This window comes from Elgaria multicarinata, chromosome 13 (genome assembly GCF_023053635.1).
Source record: "Elgaria multicarinata webbii isolate HBS135686 ecotype San Diego chromosome 13, rElgMul1.1.pri, whole genome shotgun sequence".
Classification (NCBI taxonomy): Eukaryota; Metazoa; Chordata; class Lepidosauria; order Squamata; family Anguidae; genus Elgaria; species Elgaria multicarinata.
In genome coordinates, this window is record NC_086183.1 from 35,256,120 (window position 1) to 35,274,989 (window position 18,870).

The 18,870-nt window shown below is 60.5% G+C and overlaps 1 protein-coding gene across 1 annotated transcript; it reads left to right on the forward strand.

Moving 5' to 3' along the window:
- Window positions 1–4,924: 4,924 nt before the first annotated feature.
- On the forward strand, window positions 4,925–15,773 carry MAP3K10 (mitogen-activated protein kinase kinase kinase 10). Its single transcript, XM_063140060.1, has 10 exons — window positions 4,925–5,913; window positions 7,810–7,990; window positions 9,152–9,300; window positions 10,120–10,295; window positions 11,218–11,458; window positions 12,359–12,481; window positions 13,187–13,313; window positions 13,500–13,612; window positions 14,277–14,828; window positions 15,206–15,773. The coding sequence occupies exons 1-10, from the start codon at window positions 5,148–5,150 to the stop codon at window positions 15,574–15,576; spliced, it is 2,799 nt and encodes a 932-aa protein (XP_062996130.1). The 5' UTR covers window positions 4,925–5,147; the 3' UTR covers window positions 15,577–15,773.
- The last annotated feature ends 3,097 nt before the right edge of the window (window positions 15,774–18,870 follow it).

An 18,870-nucleotide genomic window follows, 5' to 3' on the forward strand; every position in this document is an offset into this window, starting at 1 on the left:
GCCAGAAAGGGAATACATGCATGAGACCCTAGTGATCTAGGGAGGGGTGCGAATGCTTTAAATAAACAATTAAATGCGTGTGCATTTTGTGCAAGTGTAGTGTGTGCGTGTGTGTGTGTATTATATATACATACTATTCTTTCCTACTAAATCTTTTTTGAGTTGCATCAGATATTCTGACATAGACAGATATCTGTGAGTTGTTTCAATGAATGCCTCCTTTGTAAACCCTGTGGAATAAAGATGCTGTTCCTACTACCTGCAACGGCTGCTGAGTTTTGACTATGCTGGGGGCATTTTTGCTTCTTTATTTGTTTAGAAGTTTAAAACCCACCATTCTGGACTAAGTCCATCCAAGGCAGCGAACAAACCACAAGTATAAAAATAAAAACACAATAATGATAAAATAAAACTTTAAAATACAAAAACAACAGCAGTATATTTAAATATAATTTAGCCACGTTTTCTTTAGCAAGAAAGCGTCAATAAAACAGCAGCATGACCAATAAAACCATCCGTGATGAGCCCTCTGAATCAGCTGGGTGCTGAAAGACCTTTTAAATTTTAAATATCCCGGAACAGCAGCTGCTGGGAACAAGCAGAGCTTCAGTTACTGGGTGGTATAGAAATTAATTAATTAAGTGATCGATTCATAACCACTGGGAAAGGCTGATGGATCTCCCAGAGCCATCTGGCTGGCCACTGCAAGGAGCAGGATTCTGGGCAAGGCGAACCCCGCCTTGTTCTGATCCAGCCTCAGGGCTCACGCGGAGAAGGAGCTGTCCAGCGCCATTCAGGCACGAGGAGAGTCAGCTTATCTCGGTCAGCTTCATGCTTCTCACAGTGACCAGTTACCTCTAGAAAACTCCGGAGCGGGGAACGAAGGCAGCCAGCCAGCGCAGCAGCTGGCAGGGGCAGCCAGGTGGCCGGCAAGCCACACTCTGGCGGCCCAGGACGGGGGGCGCGAGGGGCTGTTCTTCCGAGGCACCTCGCCAGCCCCTCCCTCAGCCCCTCTGGCCGGCCGCAAAGCCCCCCTGCCGCCATCACGTGCCTCCTAATCCCCCCGCCAGCCACAGTAAGCCTGGGCTGGTTCTGTGTCAAGGCCTGGCTCAGCGCTGCAGAGGATCTTGCCCCAGGCCCTGCTGAAGTCCACATAGACACCCCCCTCCCCAATACCCCGCCCCCAGCGCTCTTCCTATTATTTTTAAACCATCCAAGTTGCAAAGAAGGCAGAGTTTCACCAGGAGCAGTTTTCCCTATCACGGTGCTGTAAGGTCTGGGGAGGAGCCAGGAAGGGCTGGATTCTCCCGTGAGCATTTTATTTGTGTTTTCAGAATCTGTATGTGTGGGACTTGTCATACAGTGCACCCTTTGTACAGATACATAGATTTGTGTATGTGTGTGTGGGGGGGTGTTGTACACACCCCTACTCACGCACACATTCTCAGCCCACTTCTCTGAGCGGTGGGAGGGGTTTAGGGCGCAGCCTGACCCAGGTTTGGTTTCCTCGAAATGAGGCCACTTCAAGCTTAACTGGTGTTTTGCAATATTTAAATTTATTTAAAAACGTACATCTTAAACCACTCCAGCAGCTGTCCCAAAGTTCACTGCTCCCCCATGACATTGGGCGGGGGGTGGGGGGGGAGCCAGCTCCTTCACAGCGCCCCAACATTCAATTCATACCACATTCCTTAGGGGAGGGGTCAGGGTTTGTCCCCCTCCAAGAAGCAGCCTCTGCATGCATTGCTCATGGCCTTAACGAAGGGGCCACAATCCCAGAGCCACGGCAATGCCCCCCCCCCGCCTGCCCTCCGGCTGATGGTTGAAACTGCTGGGCAGGCCCCACAGTTATCCCCCAGAATCACAGGGAATGGCCAGACAAGCCACGGGGGGAAAAGACGGGGTGCCCAAGGTGAGCCCCCCCTGCCGTGTTTCACCCAGAGCCACAGCCACAAATACATCCCAGGGCCACCCACCAGCACCTCGTCTATTAAGGGAGGGGGCTGCATGACACTATCTTCCCCATCCCACTATTTTGCCCGCCTGGCTGCCTTGTGCTGTGTAGCATGCCAGCAGCCTCCCCTTGCCCCCCACTGACTGCCCCATCCACTCCACTGGTGCCCTCAGAGGGGCCTGCCCTCCCTGGCCCGAGGCACCCACTTCCTGCCCACCCCTGCGAGTAGGCCCATCCTGAGACCAGCTGAAGCCGGGTCGGCCCACCTACCTGGGCGCCTGCTTGGGACGGCTGGCATGCCCAGCATGAAGTGGCAGGATGGACCCGATCCCGGTCAGGCAGCAGCCTGGGGAGAAGAGAGGCAGCAGGCCCAGCCAGAGCCTCAGGGGGCCACCGGAAGGCCTGGCGGCGCAGCAGCTCGCTGTGAGAGAGAGGAGGCCACCGCGCAGAGCCCACCCCACCCACCCACGCACCCACCCTGGCGGGGACTGCAGCCATGCCGGCCCTTCCCCTGCAGCCGGGTTGGGCTACCTGTGGCCCACCTTTCGTTGCTGGACTGCAACTCCCGTCAGACCCTGGCTGTCGGCCACGCTGCCCTGGACTGATGGGAGGTGAGGCTCCCCCAGGTGCCCACCCCGCACGCGTCCTCTTCCCCTGTGCTGCTGCCCACGTCCCACCCACAGCTCTGCCCTGACCCGGCTGCTGTGCCAGGGCTCCTGCCAGAGGCCCGGAGGACCAGTTCTGCCCCATCAGCCTGTGGCGCATGGGCTCGGCCGGCCTCTCAGTCACCCTGGCAGGGCCCTGATCGGCTGCTGTGCCTGTAGAGCCGGAGCCGCGGGGCTGCTCCAAGTCCCACCGCCCCTTTGCCAGGTTAACGCCAGGAGAGGGGAGGAGTGGGCCCCAACCGCTGGTCCCAACGGAGACTTGGGAAGCATTTTTTTGTTCAGGGCCATTTCTGAAGGCCCTGCCCTGACGTCTCCTGTTTGTGGAATTAATAGATAGATGTGGTAATAAATATTGCGACGCTATATAAACCTTGTTTCTGTTCGACACATGCATTTATTTGTACCTTTCTAATCCTCCCAATAGCTAATGCTAACGACCCGTGGAGCGGGGCCGGGGCCTCCCGTATTTTCTCAGGCCAGGCCAGGCCAGGAGTCCCCTGCTGAAGGCCACATCCTGTCGCCCATCCCACGTGGCTTTCAAGAGGCAGCGGAAAACCTGCTGGTCTGGTTTTGCACTCCCAGATCTGGGGCTGGAGCTGGAGGTGGGGGGTCGGGGGGGGGGGCATCCTGCAAGCTCAGTCGGGCACCAAGTCCTGCTGTCACCCCCCCCCACACACACACCCAGTGCTAGGGGTGCTGCCTGGAGCAGGTGGCGTCACCTGGCTGCGTCCCAAGCCCGGCTCCCTTTCTCTGGGGACGACAGCTTCCAGGTGCCCCAGTGAAGGGAGGCGGCGCCGCCACCGCCAGGGTCATTTGGCTCCTGGAGAGGGGAAACCCCGGAGCTGAGGTCGTGCAGCCCCCCGGGCTTGGAGCAGGAGCTCTGGCCTGGAAAGGCTCTTCCACAAACACGGCCAACGTGCCCCGCGGCTCCCTCCCCTTGCCAAGGGGCTCCAGCCGGGCCGTTGGGAAGGGGCCGGGCCGGTTCTCCCTCCGTCCCCCACAGCCCCAGCCGGCGGGGCAGCCAAAGGGAGCCCCGGCCGGTGGCGGCTGCAGGTCCCGGCGGGGAGGGAGCCTGGAACTACGAGCCCCATCATGCACCAGGCTCCGGCGCGTGCCCGGCCGCCCGGCCGCCGTTGCACCAGCTGACAGAGCCATCCAGCGGCTGCCCGGGCGCCGCCGCGCGGAGGAGCCACACAGCCCCGGGCGGGGGCAGGGGCGGCGGGGGCAGGGGAGGCAGGGGCAGGGGCGGCGGGCAGATGCCTTGACAAGGGCCGAAGCGGCTGGAGAGGGCGGGCGGCCGAGCAGGCGGCCGAGCGGGAGGCAGCGGGGGCGGGCGCCCGGCGAGGCGCCCGGAGGGCGGCCGGCAGCCGCGCTGATCGCCGCGCGGTGCCAGCGGGAGGGACCGGGCGGGGCACCCGGGCGACGGGCCGCCGCCGCCGCCGCCGCCGCCGCCCGGGTAAATCGGCGGAGGGGCCGCCGGGCTGAAGGCATCCGCGGGGCTCCCGGGCGGGCAGGTGCGGGAAGGGCGCAGCCGGGGCGGGCGCGCGCGTGGGCGGAGGCGGCCCCAGGTAGAGCGGCGGCGGCGGCAGGGGCAGGAGGCGCGAGGTGAGCCGGGCAGGGGAGCCGGCAAAGGCCCGACCCTGGCCCGGGCGGCGGCGGCGGCAGCAGCAGCGGGCCCCCTCGCGACGACGCCCGCAGGAGCCCCGGGCCGGGGGCAGGCGCCCCGCGGCCGGCCCATGGCCCGCAGCCAGCTTACATAAGGTTTGCAAAGCCCGTGCTGATGCCGCTTTGGGGGCGGGAGGGTAGGTGGGGGGCCCGGGGAGCAGGTGGGCTGAAATGCCCCCCCTTCAGCAGCTGCAGGGGGTGGGGGCCCTCCCCTCTCGTTGTGTGAGAATTCTGCTACGGAGCCTCTCTCGGGGCGCCCTCTGAGCATGGCCTGCGGGCACTTTTTTTTGTTAAAGAATGGCCTTTCTTCTTCTTCTTCTTCTTCTTCTTCTTCTTCTTCTTCTTCTTCTTCTTCTTCTTCTTCTTCTTCTTCTTCTTCTTCTTCTTCTTCTTCTTCTTCTTCACCATCCTCAGCCTCATCTGTTTGTGTCTCTGTCCTCAGAGGGGGGGTGCTGCTGGTGGGGAACATAATGGCCTCTTTCTTCTGCGCCAGGGCAGGGAGGCCGGCTGGAGCGCTCCTCAGCTGGGCAGAAGGGTGGCGGGGCGGGGGGGGGGGGGGGCTGCAAGGGTTGCTTGGCTTTAAAGGGGCAGGTTTGAAAAACCCGGTTCTGAGGAGAGCAATGATTCCTTTGCAGGGTTTGACGCTGTTCCTCCCCCAAAGTTGGGACCTGACAAGGATCCCCAAGTGCTCAGGAGGATTCCCGCAAGGCAAGCGTGGAGCGATTCCGGCCAAAAAGGGGGGGGGGTGTCCGCTGAGGAGGATGGACGCCCAGGGGGCAGGAGCGCCACATGGTGGAGGACTGGAGCACGGGCTCTTGGCAGGGCCTGTTGCTGGCCCATTGGCCCGCTTGGGTCTGTGAGGCATGCAAGGCCGTGACCAGTGGAGAGCGGGGGCCATGTTGGGCACTGACTCCGCGGAGCAGGCATGCCAGGAGGTGGGGGACAGTGGGGGGCTCTGGGCCACGTGCCCCCCGCCCCCCCACCCATTCTGGACAGCGGTCTTCGACTACGAGGCAATGGCAGAAGAGGAGCTCACCCTGCGGAGAGGAGACCTGGTGGAGGTTCTCTCGAAGGATTCCACGGTCTCTGGGGATGAGGGCTGGTGGACGGGGAAGCTCCAGCAGAAGGTGGGCATCTTCCCCAGCAACTACGTCGCCAGCGACCCCGCGTACGGCCAGCTCCAGGGCTCCCTGCACTGTCCTCCTCCTCTTCCCCCCCTGGAAATCTCCTTCCAGGAACTGGAACTGGACGAGATCATTGGCGTGGGGGGCTTTGGGAAGGTCTACAAGGGCCTGTGGCGAGGGGAGGAGGTGGCGGTGAAGGCCACCCGCCAGGACCCTGAAGAAGACGTCGCAGTGACAGCAGAGAGCGTACGGCAGGAGGCCCGGCTCTTCGCCATGCTGTGCCACCCCAACATCATTGCCCTGAAGGCCGTTTGCCTCAGCCCCCCCAACCTGTGCCTGGTGATGGAGTATGCCCGCGGTGGGGCCCTCAACCGGGCCCTGGCGGGCAAGAAGGTGCCCCCCCATGTGCTGGTCAACTGGGCCGTCCAGATTGCGCAGGGCATGAACTACCTCCACAACGAGGCCGTCGTCTCCATCATCCACCGAGACCTCAAGTCCATCAACAGTAAGTGCCCTGCCATTGGGGAGACCTGGACGGGGATAGAGAAAGAAAGACAGAAAGAGGGGGTGGAATGGCCCCAACCCACGCACACACACACTGACTATTTCTGCTCCAGATCAGGCTGTGGTTCCTGTCCAAGCAAATCCTTCCTGCAAATGCCATCGGGGAGCAGGTCCCCCCCCCCAACTGCTCCACTGACAGCACAAACCCCATATTAGCCCGTGGGGTCAAGGGGGAGTGCCCAGAATGCTGCCCCATTTCCATCTGCCCACCTCCATATTCCAGTTTTCAGGAGCCTTCCCTTATCTTCTCCCTCTCTCATCATACTAGAACCCAGAAAGAGCCTCTGTCAATCTTGAGCTTTTAAAACTGTATTTTCCAGTCACTCTATCAAGCCAGAGTTGTATAAATACCCGCAGAGCCATTTCCAGGTAGCCCAGGGGCATGTCTAGTGGAGGCTGATGGGCCCAGTCAGGGAAAGGGTCTCGTCCCGCATTTCAAGACACCATTTGGCGGCATCTCTGAAGCCGGAGACCTGTGCTTACAGCCCTCCTCTGCTATGCGCATTAGGCAAGACACAATTTTTACCCTATCTGTAAAATGGGCACAAGGCTGGCTTTTTGAGGATGAAAATTGTTGCGCACATCTGCACATTTTAAAAGTTATGCATAAATGTGGCTATTAGTTCATTAAAAAATCTGCAGATTTAACATTGGCTGTTGCTTAAGAGTGAAGTAGATCTAAGATGGACTATGGAAAAAGTTACAGGAGTTAATTGCCCGGTCTGTATTGAGGACATGAAACTGAGGCCTCTGTGTGTCCTCACTCTTTTATTTTATTTATTTATATTTAAGGAGGCCTTTAAGGGTAGGATTCTCTCAAGGCAGCGCTTACAAGGCCTTAACTCACATGAGAAGGCCAACAGAGCAGCTGTGGCAAGGAAGAGAGCAACTTCCCCATGGCTTGGATTCTGGAGATTATATATTCCTTAAAATATTTTTATCCTGCCTTTCTGTTTCACACTGGGGTACGCCCAGGTGACTAACAGACCAAATTAAAAACTACAATAAAAGGCAACAATATTACGTAATGACTAACTGAATGGAACAATAACAGCAAAGACAGAACATCACAGTAGAGCTAACTTTAAGAAGAAAGGACAGAGGACACAGATCTCAGGTGAGGTTTATGCCAAAGGTCTAGCAAAACAGTTTTGCTCAGGAGGAGAGGGAGGAGGACAGGGGGCACCTGAACTCCCCAGGGCTAAAGTTGGGTGCCATGACTGAGCAGGCCCTGTTTTACATACAGAACCCACCAATCACACTTCTGCCAGCAATGGGGCCCAGAGCTGGCTGTCCATCACCCTGAGTGGATTGGGGGGGCTGCCATGGAGACACCTCCACCACTAGCCTTCCTCTGTTTTTCCCTGTTGGCCTCTTGTGCTGCCTGGGGGTGGGGCAGAGTGAGATTTAATGTCCTGCTTTCCAAAAAGCACTTCAGAGAGTTAACATAAATCAAATCACACCCTAAATCCCATCGCATTATAAGCACAAGCCAACAACATCTAAATTGTTAGATAAATTCCTGGAGGAGAAGGCCATCGATGGCTACTAGTCCTGATGGCCATATGCTACCTCCAGTATCAGAGGCAGTGTGCCTATGTATACTAACTGCTGGGGAACATGGGTAGGAGGGTGCTGTTCCCCTCGTGTCCTGCTTGTGGGCAGCCGACTGGCCACTGTGTGACCAGAGTGCTGGACTAGATGGACCCTTGGCCTCATCCAGCAGGGCTCTTCTGGCGTTCTTAAAAACCACCTAAGGAGGTAGACATAACTCCTCCTTGTCCCCGGCGCTCCCTCTTCTGGCCGCCATCTGCCCATTTCTTCTGGTTCTTCCCAGTTCTAATCCTGGAGCGCATCGAGAATGAGGACTTAAGCGGCCGGACCCTCAAGATCACAGACTTTGGCCTGGCCCGGGAGTGGCACAGGACCACCAAGATGAGCGCTGCCGGGACCTACGCCTGGATGGCGCCCGAGGTCATCAAGCACTCGCTCTTCTCCAAGAGCAGTGACGTGTGGAGGTAATGGGGGTCGGCGGGCAGGAGGGGAGGGAGCCAGGCGGCTGGGCGGCCGTCTCCTCTTCCCTGGGCAGGACGGCAGCTGCCCCTTTCCCCGCAGGACTCCTCCGCAGGGCTGGCAGAAATGCAAGCAGAGCTGCTGCCTTTGTGGGGAGGTGCAGCCGTGCAGCATGGCAGCCTGTGGGGCAGCCGGAGGGCGGGAGGCCTGCTGGGAAAGAGCAGCTCCCACTCAGGGGCCTCTGGGGTGCTCTGGCAGGAGGGCTGGCAGCGGCCTAATGTTTGCTCATTTGCTCCATTCACATCCCCTGTGCGGTGCCGTACGGGATCCTCCCACCCCTCCGTTTTATCGTCACAACAACCCTGTGGGGGAGGTCAAGCTGAGAGTCTGTGACTGGCCCAAAGACACCCAGTGAGATTCAAGGCTGGGGTGTGTGTGTCGAACCCTGGGCTCCCCAGCCCTGCTCCAACACTAACCAGGGACCAGGGCCCAAATCCGGCACTCCTGGTGTCTCCAGCTGGCCCTACGGGGCTCCCAACATGGCCACACCCCTTTCCTGTGGTGGTGTCCCAGGTTTTGTGTAGACCCCTCCACCCCCACCCCCACTTCTAACACCTCTCCTGAGCTGGATTCCCAGGCAGGAAAAGGCTGGAAGTGTTGCACTGGTTCTGGCCCTGCCCCTTTTGCCATCAGCCCCACCCACCACTGAAATAAATAATAATAATAAAAAATAATAATAAATGCCCCCCCCCAAGCTTCTCTGAAATGGAATTCGGCGCCTCAGTTCTAACCACTACACCCCATTCCCTTTTATGAGAGAGGGTCTTGGATGGGCCCTTTCTGGCTCGGAGCTTGTGCCTGTTTTTGCAACGGCCAGTGACACTGTCAGCCAGGGGCCAGGGCAGGCCTTTGGGGCAGTGGTCCGGGGACCACCACCCCAGCAGAAGGAGCAGGAGGGCCCTCCGATGCAGCAGCAGCAGCAGCAGCAGCAGGGCTGGCTCAGCACACTTTGACGGACGGGTCCTTGAAAGAGCGGCTGGGGGTCTTGTAAGGCCATTCAGCCCAGGGCCACTGGGAACAGCCCCGGGGCTCTGAGGGGTGGGTGGGGGGCAGGCAGGGGCTTGCCATGCACGGCCTGCGTCTCTCTTTTCCTCTGTGCCTCCCAGCTTTGGGGTGCTGCTGTGGGAACTGCTGACAGGCGAGGTTCCGTACCGCGAGATCGATGCCCTTGCTGTGGCCTATGGCGTGGCCATGAACAAGCTGACGCTGCCCATCCCTTCCACCTGCCCGGAACCCTTCGCCCGCTTGCTGCAGGGTGAGTGGGAGCGAGCACAGAGGGCCCTCAGAGCCCCATTTCTGCAGGCGCTAATTGCTGTCCTTTGCTTTTGGTGGCGGCGGAGGGCGCACAGGTGACGGCTGCCCACCCCCTGCCCCTCGCACAGAAGGGAAGAGGCTCTCCCAGCCCGGGGAGGGCCAGAAGCTAAGACTCTCCGAGGGTTTCCTTTCAACTTGCAAAACACTCAGAAATGCCCTGTTTGCAACCCTAAATGCCAACAGGAGTTGCATGTTCTCCACAAATGTTTGCAGAGTCCTGCATGTTTTTTTAAAAAAATGTACAGCTTTTAAAATGCAAGACTTTAAAACCTGTGTTTTTTAAATTGTGCTCTTCTAAAAATGCATATTATTTAAATTGTGCATTTTTAAAGTTTTGTATTATTTCTCCCTTTAATCAATCAACACTTTTGAAAGCGGCAGACTTCTCCTGTTCAAACAAGCCGATAAAACAGGAGGGAGCCAAGTCAAATTTTGAAGTAAAGTTCAGAGAATTGTAGCAATCTCGGGCCTCCCTGGCTCCCCCACCCCTCCCGGAAGCACACCTGGAGAGCAAGGAGGGTCTCCTGCCCCCTCCCTCCCCCCTCACCTGCCCCCTTCACATCTACCAAGCACCAGAAAGGGGCCAGAGGCCCACCTGGCCCCAGACCACTTTGCTCCACCAAGAGGGGCTTCCCTCCATTCAGAGCGCCTGTTTTGCCCGGCCATCTTGCATTTTGCCGAGCGACGTACCTTCCTGAGTCCGAGCTGCGCTTGTGTGTCCCTCCTGCTCCCTCTGATGCCTCCACACCCCCTTTGGCAGGATGCTGGAGCCCGGAGCCCCACGCCCGGCCGGACTTTGGCTCCATCCTGCAGCAGCTGGTGGCCATCGAGCAGTCGGCCATGTTCCAGATGCCCCTCGAGTCCTTCCACTCATTGCAACAGGACTGGAAGCTGGAGATCGCCGGCATGTTCCACGACCTGCGCACCAAGGAGAAAGTGAGCCAGTCCCGTTCCCACCCACCCCGGGCCTCTCCCTCGGCCAGACCTTCCCCGCGCCCTGGGCTGAGGCCGCCATCACTTGCATGGCCACTCCTAGGCCTGGGCCTCCAGAAGGGCGGACAGGGCGCCCCCCTGCCCCCCAGGGCTTCCGATCTCTTCCCCAACCCTGAGTACCCATTGATGCCAAGGGAAGACGTCTTTCTCGGTGCAATTGCCATGCAGGGGGCAGTTTCCAATGGGGATCACAGCCAGGGAGGGAAGGCTTAAGCCTCCCTTCCCCCAAAAAATGTGGGGACAGGGCAGATTATTATTATTATTATTATTTATTTATTTATTTATTTATTTATTTATATAGCACCATCAGTGTACATGGTGCTGATTACAAGTACATGATTACAAGTTTGCTGTCATTGACGAGGAACTACGGATGTGGGATGATCTGGGCTGGGGTGAAAATTATTGGAAGTATTGTATTCGAGATTATTTGGATGGGAAATGAATTGGCTGCCTTTGCCTTCTGTGAAATTTAAATAAATCCTAGTAATTGTTTCCAAGTGCTCATCGGTACAGATGAATTAGCGCAAGCAAAAACGTCTTGTCGATTTCTGCCCGGTGAGCCTGGGCCCTCCCCGTTTAAGGCCGCCTCTCCCAAGGCTGCAGGTTCTTTGGAACCTGGTTCTTTGGAACCCGGCTTTTGTCCTGGCTCTGGGGCCAGGCAGAGGAGTTGGGGCACTGCTCAGCGCTGACAGTGCGACCCTTTGCGCGATCTCCTAGGGTCGCTTCTCAGGGCTCCACCCCCTGCCCCCCACTACCTTGTCCTGGGGCCAAACCCCGGAGGAGAAGCAGGGGAGACTTTGGGGGGGGCGCCTGTGTCTTCTGAAGCTGCTCTTGTCCCCCCACCCCACCCCGGACATCCCAGGAGCTGCGGAGTCGTGAGGAAGAGCTGCTGCGGGCCGCTCAGGAGCAGAAGACCCAGGAGGCGGAACTGCGCCGGCGTGAGCAGGAGTTGGCGGAGCGCGAAATTGACATCGTGGAGCGGGAGCTGAACCTCATCATGGCCCAGATGGGCCAGGGGAAGCCGTGCGTGAAGAAGCGCAAGGGGCATTTCCGGCGCTCCCGCCTCAAGCTGCGCGACGGCAACCGCATCAGCCTCCCCTCGGGTACCAGTGGGGGTGGGGGGGTGGGGGACCCAGCCCTTCCGTGGCCTGCGGAGATGTCCCTGCAGGCATCTCCAGGGGGGAGGCTCAGGAGGCGAGAGGGGGGTGCGGGGAGGCCCCTTCCTGCCAGGCTCCCAGAAGCTGCTGCCGGCCAGAGGAGACAATGGCGGGTGGGTGGCACTGAGTGCCTGGCCTGCGCAGGTAGCGGGGACCGTGGCTTCGTGGCCGAGCCCCTGCTCATCATCATCATCATCATCATCATCATCCATCATCACCACTGTTCTTATAGCACCATCAGGGTGCAGGAGGCCCCCGGCTCTGTCCCCAGCGCAACGCTGCCCTTTCAAAGGGGCCCAGGGAGCAGTGGAGGGCAGGTGCTTCCTTGCCTGAAACCCGGGAGACCTTGTTGCCAGCCAGAGGAGGCAGCCTGGGTGGGGGGCAAATGGCCTGGCTAGGGATGAAGCTGCTTCGGGGGGGGGGCTTCTTGTGTTGCCCCCTTTCATCTCCAAGAAAGAGCTGAGGCTTGCCTGGGGTGTGCAAGGGCGGGTTGGCACAAGGCTCCAGTGACCGAGGACGGGCACTCTGGAGGTGCTCAGAAGCACTCTTCTTAAATCTTGCCACCTCCATGCACACCCAGAGTCCCCGGCCCCCTTGCAGCCCTCCATGGCCTCCCTCCCTACCCGCCCCCCCCATGTACACTGCAACCCAACTTGCAGATCCCAAGGCTCACAGAGAGAGCCCCCCCCCCCGGCCCTTAGCCTGTCAGCTACTCTCACCAGCCATCCTGCTGCTGTTGCTGCCCCCCACCCCATCTAAAGGCAGGAATATCTGGCCACAGCAGGCTCTAGAAGGGGCCCGTGGGCAGGGCCTGATCCTCTCTGTGCTTCCTTCCTCTTCCTCCAGGGTTTGAGCACAAGATCACGGTGCAGGCGTCGCCCACGCTAGACCGGCGGAAAGGGCTGGGGGCCAATGGGGCCAGTCCTCCCGGGAGCCCCATCGCCATCCCCCGCCTGCGTGCCATCCGCTGTGAGTACTGCCCACCCCACCTGCCCCCGCAGCTGCGAAATGGGCGCACGGGGTCGGCCTCAGAGGCGGGCAGGGGGAGGGAGGCGGCCGCGGTTCTGCTGTGCCAGGACTAAGGCTGCCACCGAGCTCCACGCGGCCGGCTGGGCTGGACGTATTTTTGGGTGGGCTCGAGAGGCAGGAGCTGTGTCCCCATGACCGTCCAAGGCATTGTGGGGGCGACGCTTGGCTTGTACTCAAGGAAGCATCACGGCTGGATCCTCGCTTGATATTCCGCACATCCCGGATTATCTTGTGCGAGCCGAACCCTTCGGCATCTCTGCTTCCTCAAAGCACGGGGTCGCTCTCATGACTCCAGCGAGGCCCGTAACTGAGAGCCTGCCAGGGGAGTGCTGTGCTGGATTTCTCAAGACCAGCCCCCACCCTGGCCCACAGAGCCAGGTCTTCCTTGGGAGAGCAGTCTGCCCCGCCCCCCCGCCACTGTGTACAAGGCGCTGTCCTTCGGCTGCCCAAAGGGTGTGGGTGTGCAGCACGGGGCTCTCCGGAGGACTCTGCGAGGGTTGGGTGGCCGGGTGGGTGGGGGAGATGAGCCTCCACAGGCAGGGAGGGGGGAAACGCTGGCAAAATCTGCCCAGGGATCGCCAGGGCTACTGCTCCCTCCTCCTTCTCCTCTTCTCCCACCCCCATCACTCTCCCCCGGTGTTGCAGTGACGCCGTTGGACGGAAGCCGGACCTGGGGGCCCAAGAAGGAGGAGCTAGTGGGGGCCAAGAAGAAAGTCCGGACCTGGGGGCCAAGCTCCACCATCCACAAGGAGAGACTTGGTGGGGAGGAGAGGTAGGGCCCCCGGAGCGGTGGGGGGACAGATGGATGGAGGGCTGGGGTCCCAGGGTGGCGGGGGTGCCTGCGTTCGGGGGGGGCATGAGTTGGAGGGCTTGCCCCCCCAACCCGAGGCGGAGCTGAGGACGGCAGGGCGCTGGGGGCGGGAGGTCATTTGTTCTTCGCTCCATCTCACCTGTGCAGGTTGAAGTCCCTGGCGGAGGGGAGCAAGCAGTGGTCGTCCAGCGCGCCCAACCTGGGCAAGTCCCCCAAGCACGTGCCGCTGGCGGTGGGCTTTGCCAGCCTGACGGAGATGGGTGAGCGCACGTCGCATCCCGCTGGTCCGGTGGTTGGGGGGCCGGGCCGGAGGCCCCGGAGCCCAGCCGTGGGGCCAGAGCGGGGGGCAGGGCGCATTTCTGCAAGCCGCTGCAGGGCCGGGGTGTCGCTCTGGGCGGCCCTCCCCGAGCTTCTCGACAGACCTCTCCGCCTTGGGGCTGCTTGCCTGACCCGGCTCTTCCAAGCCCTGCTGGCCGCCGCCTGTCCGGCTGCCACTGCCGGCTCCGAGGAAGCACTTGCAGGCCAGGCGTTATCCTGCAACCCATTTCTTCGGCAGGAGGACCCAGGCGACACCCCCCCACGGGTCCCCACTGCATCGCCCATCCCTTTTCTTACCGGAAAAGGTCTGTCAGGGTGACGCCCGCCCGCCTGCATGGGCCCCCCTCTCTTCTGCCGCCTCCTGCCTGCCGTTCGCAGCCTCGGAGCTCCGGGCCGTTCATTTGGGCGGAAGCAAATGAGTCGGAACACCAGCAGGCCGCCCGCCTGGGGACGGGGTGTGTGCGTCTACGCGTGCCTGGCCTGGCCCCGACTCTCCGGCTGTTCTTGCGCCTCTGTCAGCAGGAGGAGGGCCCGGGGTGGGGGGAGCATGCTCCAAATACTGACCCACAATTTCTCTCTCTTTCTCTCTCTCTCTCCCCCCCCCAGAAGAGTACACGGAGAAGGAGAGCAGCACCCCTCCCTCCCCTTCCCTCCCTCTCTTGCCGCTGGACATTGAAGCGGACACTGCTGTGCCCCTGCTGCCGCCGGCTGCCGAGGGGACCCGGCGTGCCCCTCCCCCCTCCCGTCGACGCAGTGAGCTGGTGTTGCTGGGCTGTGCCTCCATCTTGGCCTCCATTGCACTGGGGGCGGAGCTGGCGGAGCTGGCGGGGGGAGGGCTGTGGCCCCGGGCCCCTCCGTCCGGGCCCTCCCGCTCCGTCACCCTGCTGTCCCTCTCGTCCCTCTCGGACTGCAACTCCACCAAGTCCCTGCTGCCGTCGGACAGCGACGAGGCCCCCACGTCCGAGCCCCCCGGCCTCCTGGAGAGCCCCCCGGCACCTCCGCGCTACAACCCCCTGGTGGACGTCACCGTGGAGAGCTTCAAGAAGGACCCCCGCCAGTCGCTCACCCCCACGCATGTCAGTGCCACGCAGGCCGTCAGCCGGGGGCACCGCCGAACCCCATCGGATGGGGCTCTCCGCCGGAGCCCCGACTGCCAGGGTGAGCTCAACGGCCCCCTGCAGGCTTCCCCTGGGCACGGGCGCAGCCCCGGGACCCCTCCCTCCCTCCCTCCCTCCCTCCCTCGGGCCCAGGTTCAGCAGAAAGCCCAAACGAGGCCCAGCCGGAGGGCCCGGCTGCATCCCTGGAGAGGTGGACGAGGCCCCTTCCGGGCCTGCTGGAACCCAGAGCCTCTCCATGGAGGCAAAAGAGCACAACCAGACTGGGCCCCGAGAGCTGCCCATATTTTGGCTTCTGCCCCAATTCCATGGGTCGGCAGACTCTCACGGGAAGCGGGGGGGGGGGGGCAACGCCGGCTGCTCCGGCTGTGCCGCTCTGCCACGTGTCGTCTTTGTCGTCTTCCTCCTCCTTCCTTCCAGGCTCCCAGGAAGTGCTGCCCTCCCCATGGCTGCCAGATCCTCCTTCGCCCATCGTTTCCCAAGCCCGCCACAAGGCTGTGGGGCAGACCGCCCTGAACCCCGCACCAGTGGAGCGCCCCCAGACCCTGGCCTTTGCTCCCCGGCCGCGCCCGGCCTCCAGCCGGCACCGCATCGACCCCTGGAAACTCATCTCGTTGGGCCGGACTCCGGGAGGCGCCTCCTCCTCCCCAGGCGAGGCCCCCCAGGGGAGCCCCGCCTTGCGCCAGACCCTTCTGGACGTCGATACGGAAGGACAGCACCGGGACAGCACCCTGCCCTTGTGTGGGCCGCAAACCTCGTGCTGTAGCCTGGAGACGGACGTATCCCACTGACCCCACAAGCCTCCCCAGGCGGGCCGGCCGTTTCCTCCCCACCCCTGCCAGCCAGGTGCTCCGGGACGAGGCTCCCTGCGTGCATTGCAAGGGACAGGTGGGGCCTGCGCAGGCTGCTGTATTTATGGACTCGGGGGCTACCACGTGGAGCTCCTTTCCAAGCAGTGTGACAGCTCAGCCTGTAGAGGGTGCTGGGCTGACGTGTCTTTGCACATACGTGTGCGTGCCTGCGGGCATCCTCTTCATGGTAATGTCTGATCCAGGCACCTGTGGTTCTGATTCTGTTACTTTTTTTTAAAGGTGTGTGTCAGAGAAGTCACATGTTCGCCTTCTTTTCTTCCCCATCCAACGTAATTTCACCAGGATTCTGCATCTGTAATGAGAGATGTGCAGGGCTGGGGGGCGGGGGCATTCTGAGGCCAGGCAGGGTTTACGGACGGACTAGCGTGGGCGGCCTCCCACCCTTCCACGCAGGAGCGCCACTGGGCGGCATTCTCGGCTCTCCTCCCACCATTTTTGCCACATAATCAGCAACCTCTGCGGCCAGTTAGGCCAGCAGTGAACTCCCAGCTAGTGAGCTTCATGGCTGCGTAACGAGCTGAACTCGGGTCTCCTCCGTCTCAGTCCCAGGCCCACCCTTGCGGCACACCGGCATTCTCCTGTCGCAAACCCCTGACTTCAGAGGAGCTGGTGGGATTACAACGTAGGAAAGGGACCACAGACGTGCTGGAGACCTCCTGGACATCTCGGTGATGAAAATGTCTCGGCCTTCCCCCCACCCCTAGAGACACAATACAGGGTGTTCTCTTAAAGGCACAAGAGAAGGGGTTGCCTGCTGTGGCGAATATGCCATGGCAAAGAATAGCCCCCTCCCCATTTTAATTGTGTGCCTTGCACCAATGGCAGGGGGCAGGGGGGGGGTTAATTTGAGGTAACTCCTGTTTCCAAGACCCCAGTGTTCAACCCCGGAAAAAACCATGCAGGAGAAGTGAAGAAAGTGTTTTTGCACCTGTGCAAATCGCAATTCCTTCCCCAGGTGAAGTCTGAACCTGGATGCCTCTCCAGTAGAAATTAAGCTGGGGGAGGGGGAGGGCTGAAGTTTCCACTGCCTGCCAGCATGGCTGCCACGTTCCCACAGGGTTAAACGGAAGAGAGCCTTGTACTCCTTAGCTCGGTTCAAAGGGTGCACAGCAGCAAGCGTTCCCTTCCCAGGAAAGAGAGGGGGGGGGAGGCTGCTTCCCCACCAGGCCTGTTTCTGGGGCTCAAAACCACCCCTTGCATTCCTGCACCCCAAACTCTAGTCCGAGGCAGCCTGAACTGCATTTGCAGTGAGCGGCACCGTCTCCTGCCTTCCCTCATGCATCCCGGTTGCCATAGCAACAGCATCCAGATTGTTGAAGCATGGTGGCGGAGGCGGTGGCGGCAGCAGCCGCAGCACCAAGGGGGCGGAAGCAGGGGGGGCTCTCACGCTAGTGCAGCTGCGATGTTCACACCCAGAGCCCAGCTCTTCTGTGGTGCAAATGGCCAAGGCTCCGCAAATCTCACAGCTTCTCTCTCTCTCTCTCTCTCTTTCTCACTCACACACACACACACAATTTGTACCTCGCTACTCTGAATTTATTTTGGGCTGAAGTGCTCCTGTGAGGCTCTTTAAGCAGAATTAACCTGAGCAGACCCCCTCCCACCCCCCCTCTCTCGCAAACCCTACAAGGAGAACTGGCCGGGGCTCAACAGCGCTGCAGCCCAGAATCTGGAAACAAAACACCCGAGTGGTGGTGATGGTTACTAGAGTGTAAGCCCACGCGGCAGGGTCCTGCTATTTATTGTGTTATCTGTACAGCACCATGTACATCGATGGTGCTATATAAATAAATAAATAATAATAATAATAATAATAATAATAATAATAATAATGGGGGGGGGAAGGTTGAACCTCTTTCAGCCCCAGGGCAAAACCCCACTTCAGAGGTGCTCTTGGTGGCCACAGTCCAGTAGCGGGTGGGGGCAGAGGCAAACGGGCCAAAGCACCCCACAGACCAGGTGCCTGCAGCTCCCGGTGTGCTCTGCTGGCCACTAGGCCCTTAGGAGACGCCTTTTGACCGCTGAGAATAGGGAAAGAGCAGCACAGGAGTGGGGCAGCAGCAGCTACCAAGTGATCGGGAGAAAAGGGGTCCAGGGAAGGGGGGCATTCTGGGGAACCACAGAGGCCTGGACGGGGGCCCCAGGAGGGCCAGGTTTGCCCCTGGCCCGGAAGTTCTGCAGCCTTGCAGGAGGGCGTTGTGCATCTGTAAGCTGCTGTCAGGCCCAGGTGGGAGCCCTCTGCCCCCCTCCCTCCGCCCATGCCGTCCCACCTTGACCTGCCCTGGTGATCGCTGCTCCGCTGGAGGGGGATCCAGGCCTTCATCCCTGGGCGCCTGTGGCCAGCGTGAATTGAATGTCCCGAGTTCCCTCCTCCCCACAGCCAGGGCCCCGCCAGGTGGTCTTAGGGCAGTGCAAGGAACACGAGGCCGCCTCCCTCACTGCGCTGCATAGGGAGCACTTTACACATGTGGGGAAGCCCTGAAGCTGCACGCAGTGTGCCCCATGACCCACAGCTCCGCTGCCAGGGGTGGGAGACTCCCCCCCCATCAGGTGCAGGTGTGCCTCTCAGCTGCCCCAGTGGTGCTCCTTGGCTCCAGCTGGGCCCATCCAGTGTCCCTTTGATTGGTTAGTCTGCCCAGCTGCTCACTCACCTGTTCTTTCTCTCCTGCCTCCACTCGCCCCCATGGCCACCTGCACAACTCAGGAGGCACCAGAGGAACTCCCTGCCTCTTGAAGCCGGGCGATTCCAGTCCCTGAAGATGCCACCGTATTTCCTCTCTGCTTTGCTTGCTAGAGAGGAATCAAGGTGTCCTGCGAACGGCCAGCGCAAGGCCCACTCCCCCCCCCATGCACACAGTCAAGGGCTCTCTGCTCAGGCTCCACCCTCCCTTTAAATTCCTTATTCAGAGAAAGCACAGGGCAGGATGAAAAGTGCATTAAAGCTTTGCTTGACCAGATTACCTGCATGAGGCGATGGCTCCAGCACCCATGGACTGCCGTGGGGCAGGGTGATGGCGGATCCTACAAGGCCCAGGCGAGAGAGGCCCACCTGGCAGGAGAGTTTGAAAGCCACCCGGGACAAATGAGCCAAGACTGCAAAAACAAGCGAAGGGGGGGGGGTGTGCGCATGCATGCGTGCAGGCGTTGAGGAAGGGTCCATGAAACGGAATGGGATTTGAGCAGCGGGTCCCATTGGCTAGCACTCAGATCTCT

What these genes read in the sequence shown, in the direction of transcription:
- MAP3K10 (XM_063140060.1), top strand. Translation starts at nt 5,148, where the DNA reads ATGCAAGGCCGTGACCAGTGGAGAGCGGGGGCCATGTTGGGCACTGAC. An exon ending in AGACCTCAAGTCCATCAACA is followed by an intron (nt 5,914 to 7,809) that starts GTAAGTGCCCTG and finishes GGTTCTTCCCAG; the next exon opens with TTCTAATCCTGGAGCGCATC. An exon ending in CCGCCTGCGTGCCATCCGCT is followed by an intron (nt 12,482 to 13,186) that starts GTGAGTACTGCC and finishes CCGGTGTTGCAG; the next exon opens with TGACGCCGTTGGACGGAAGC.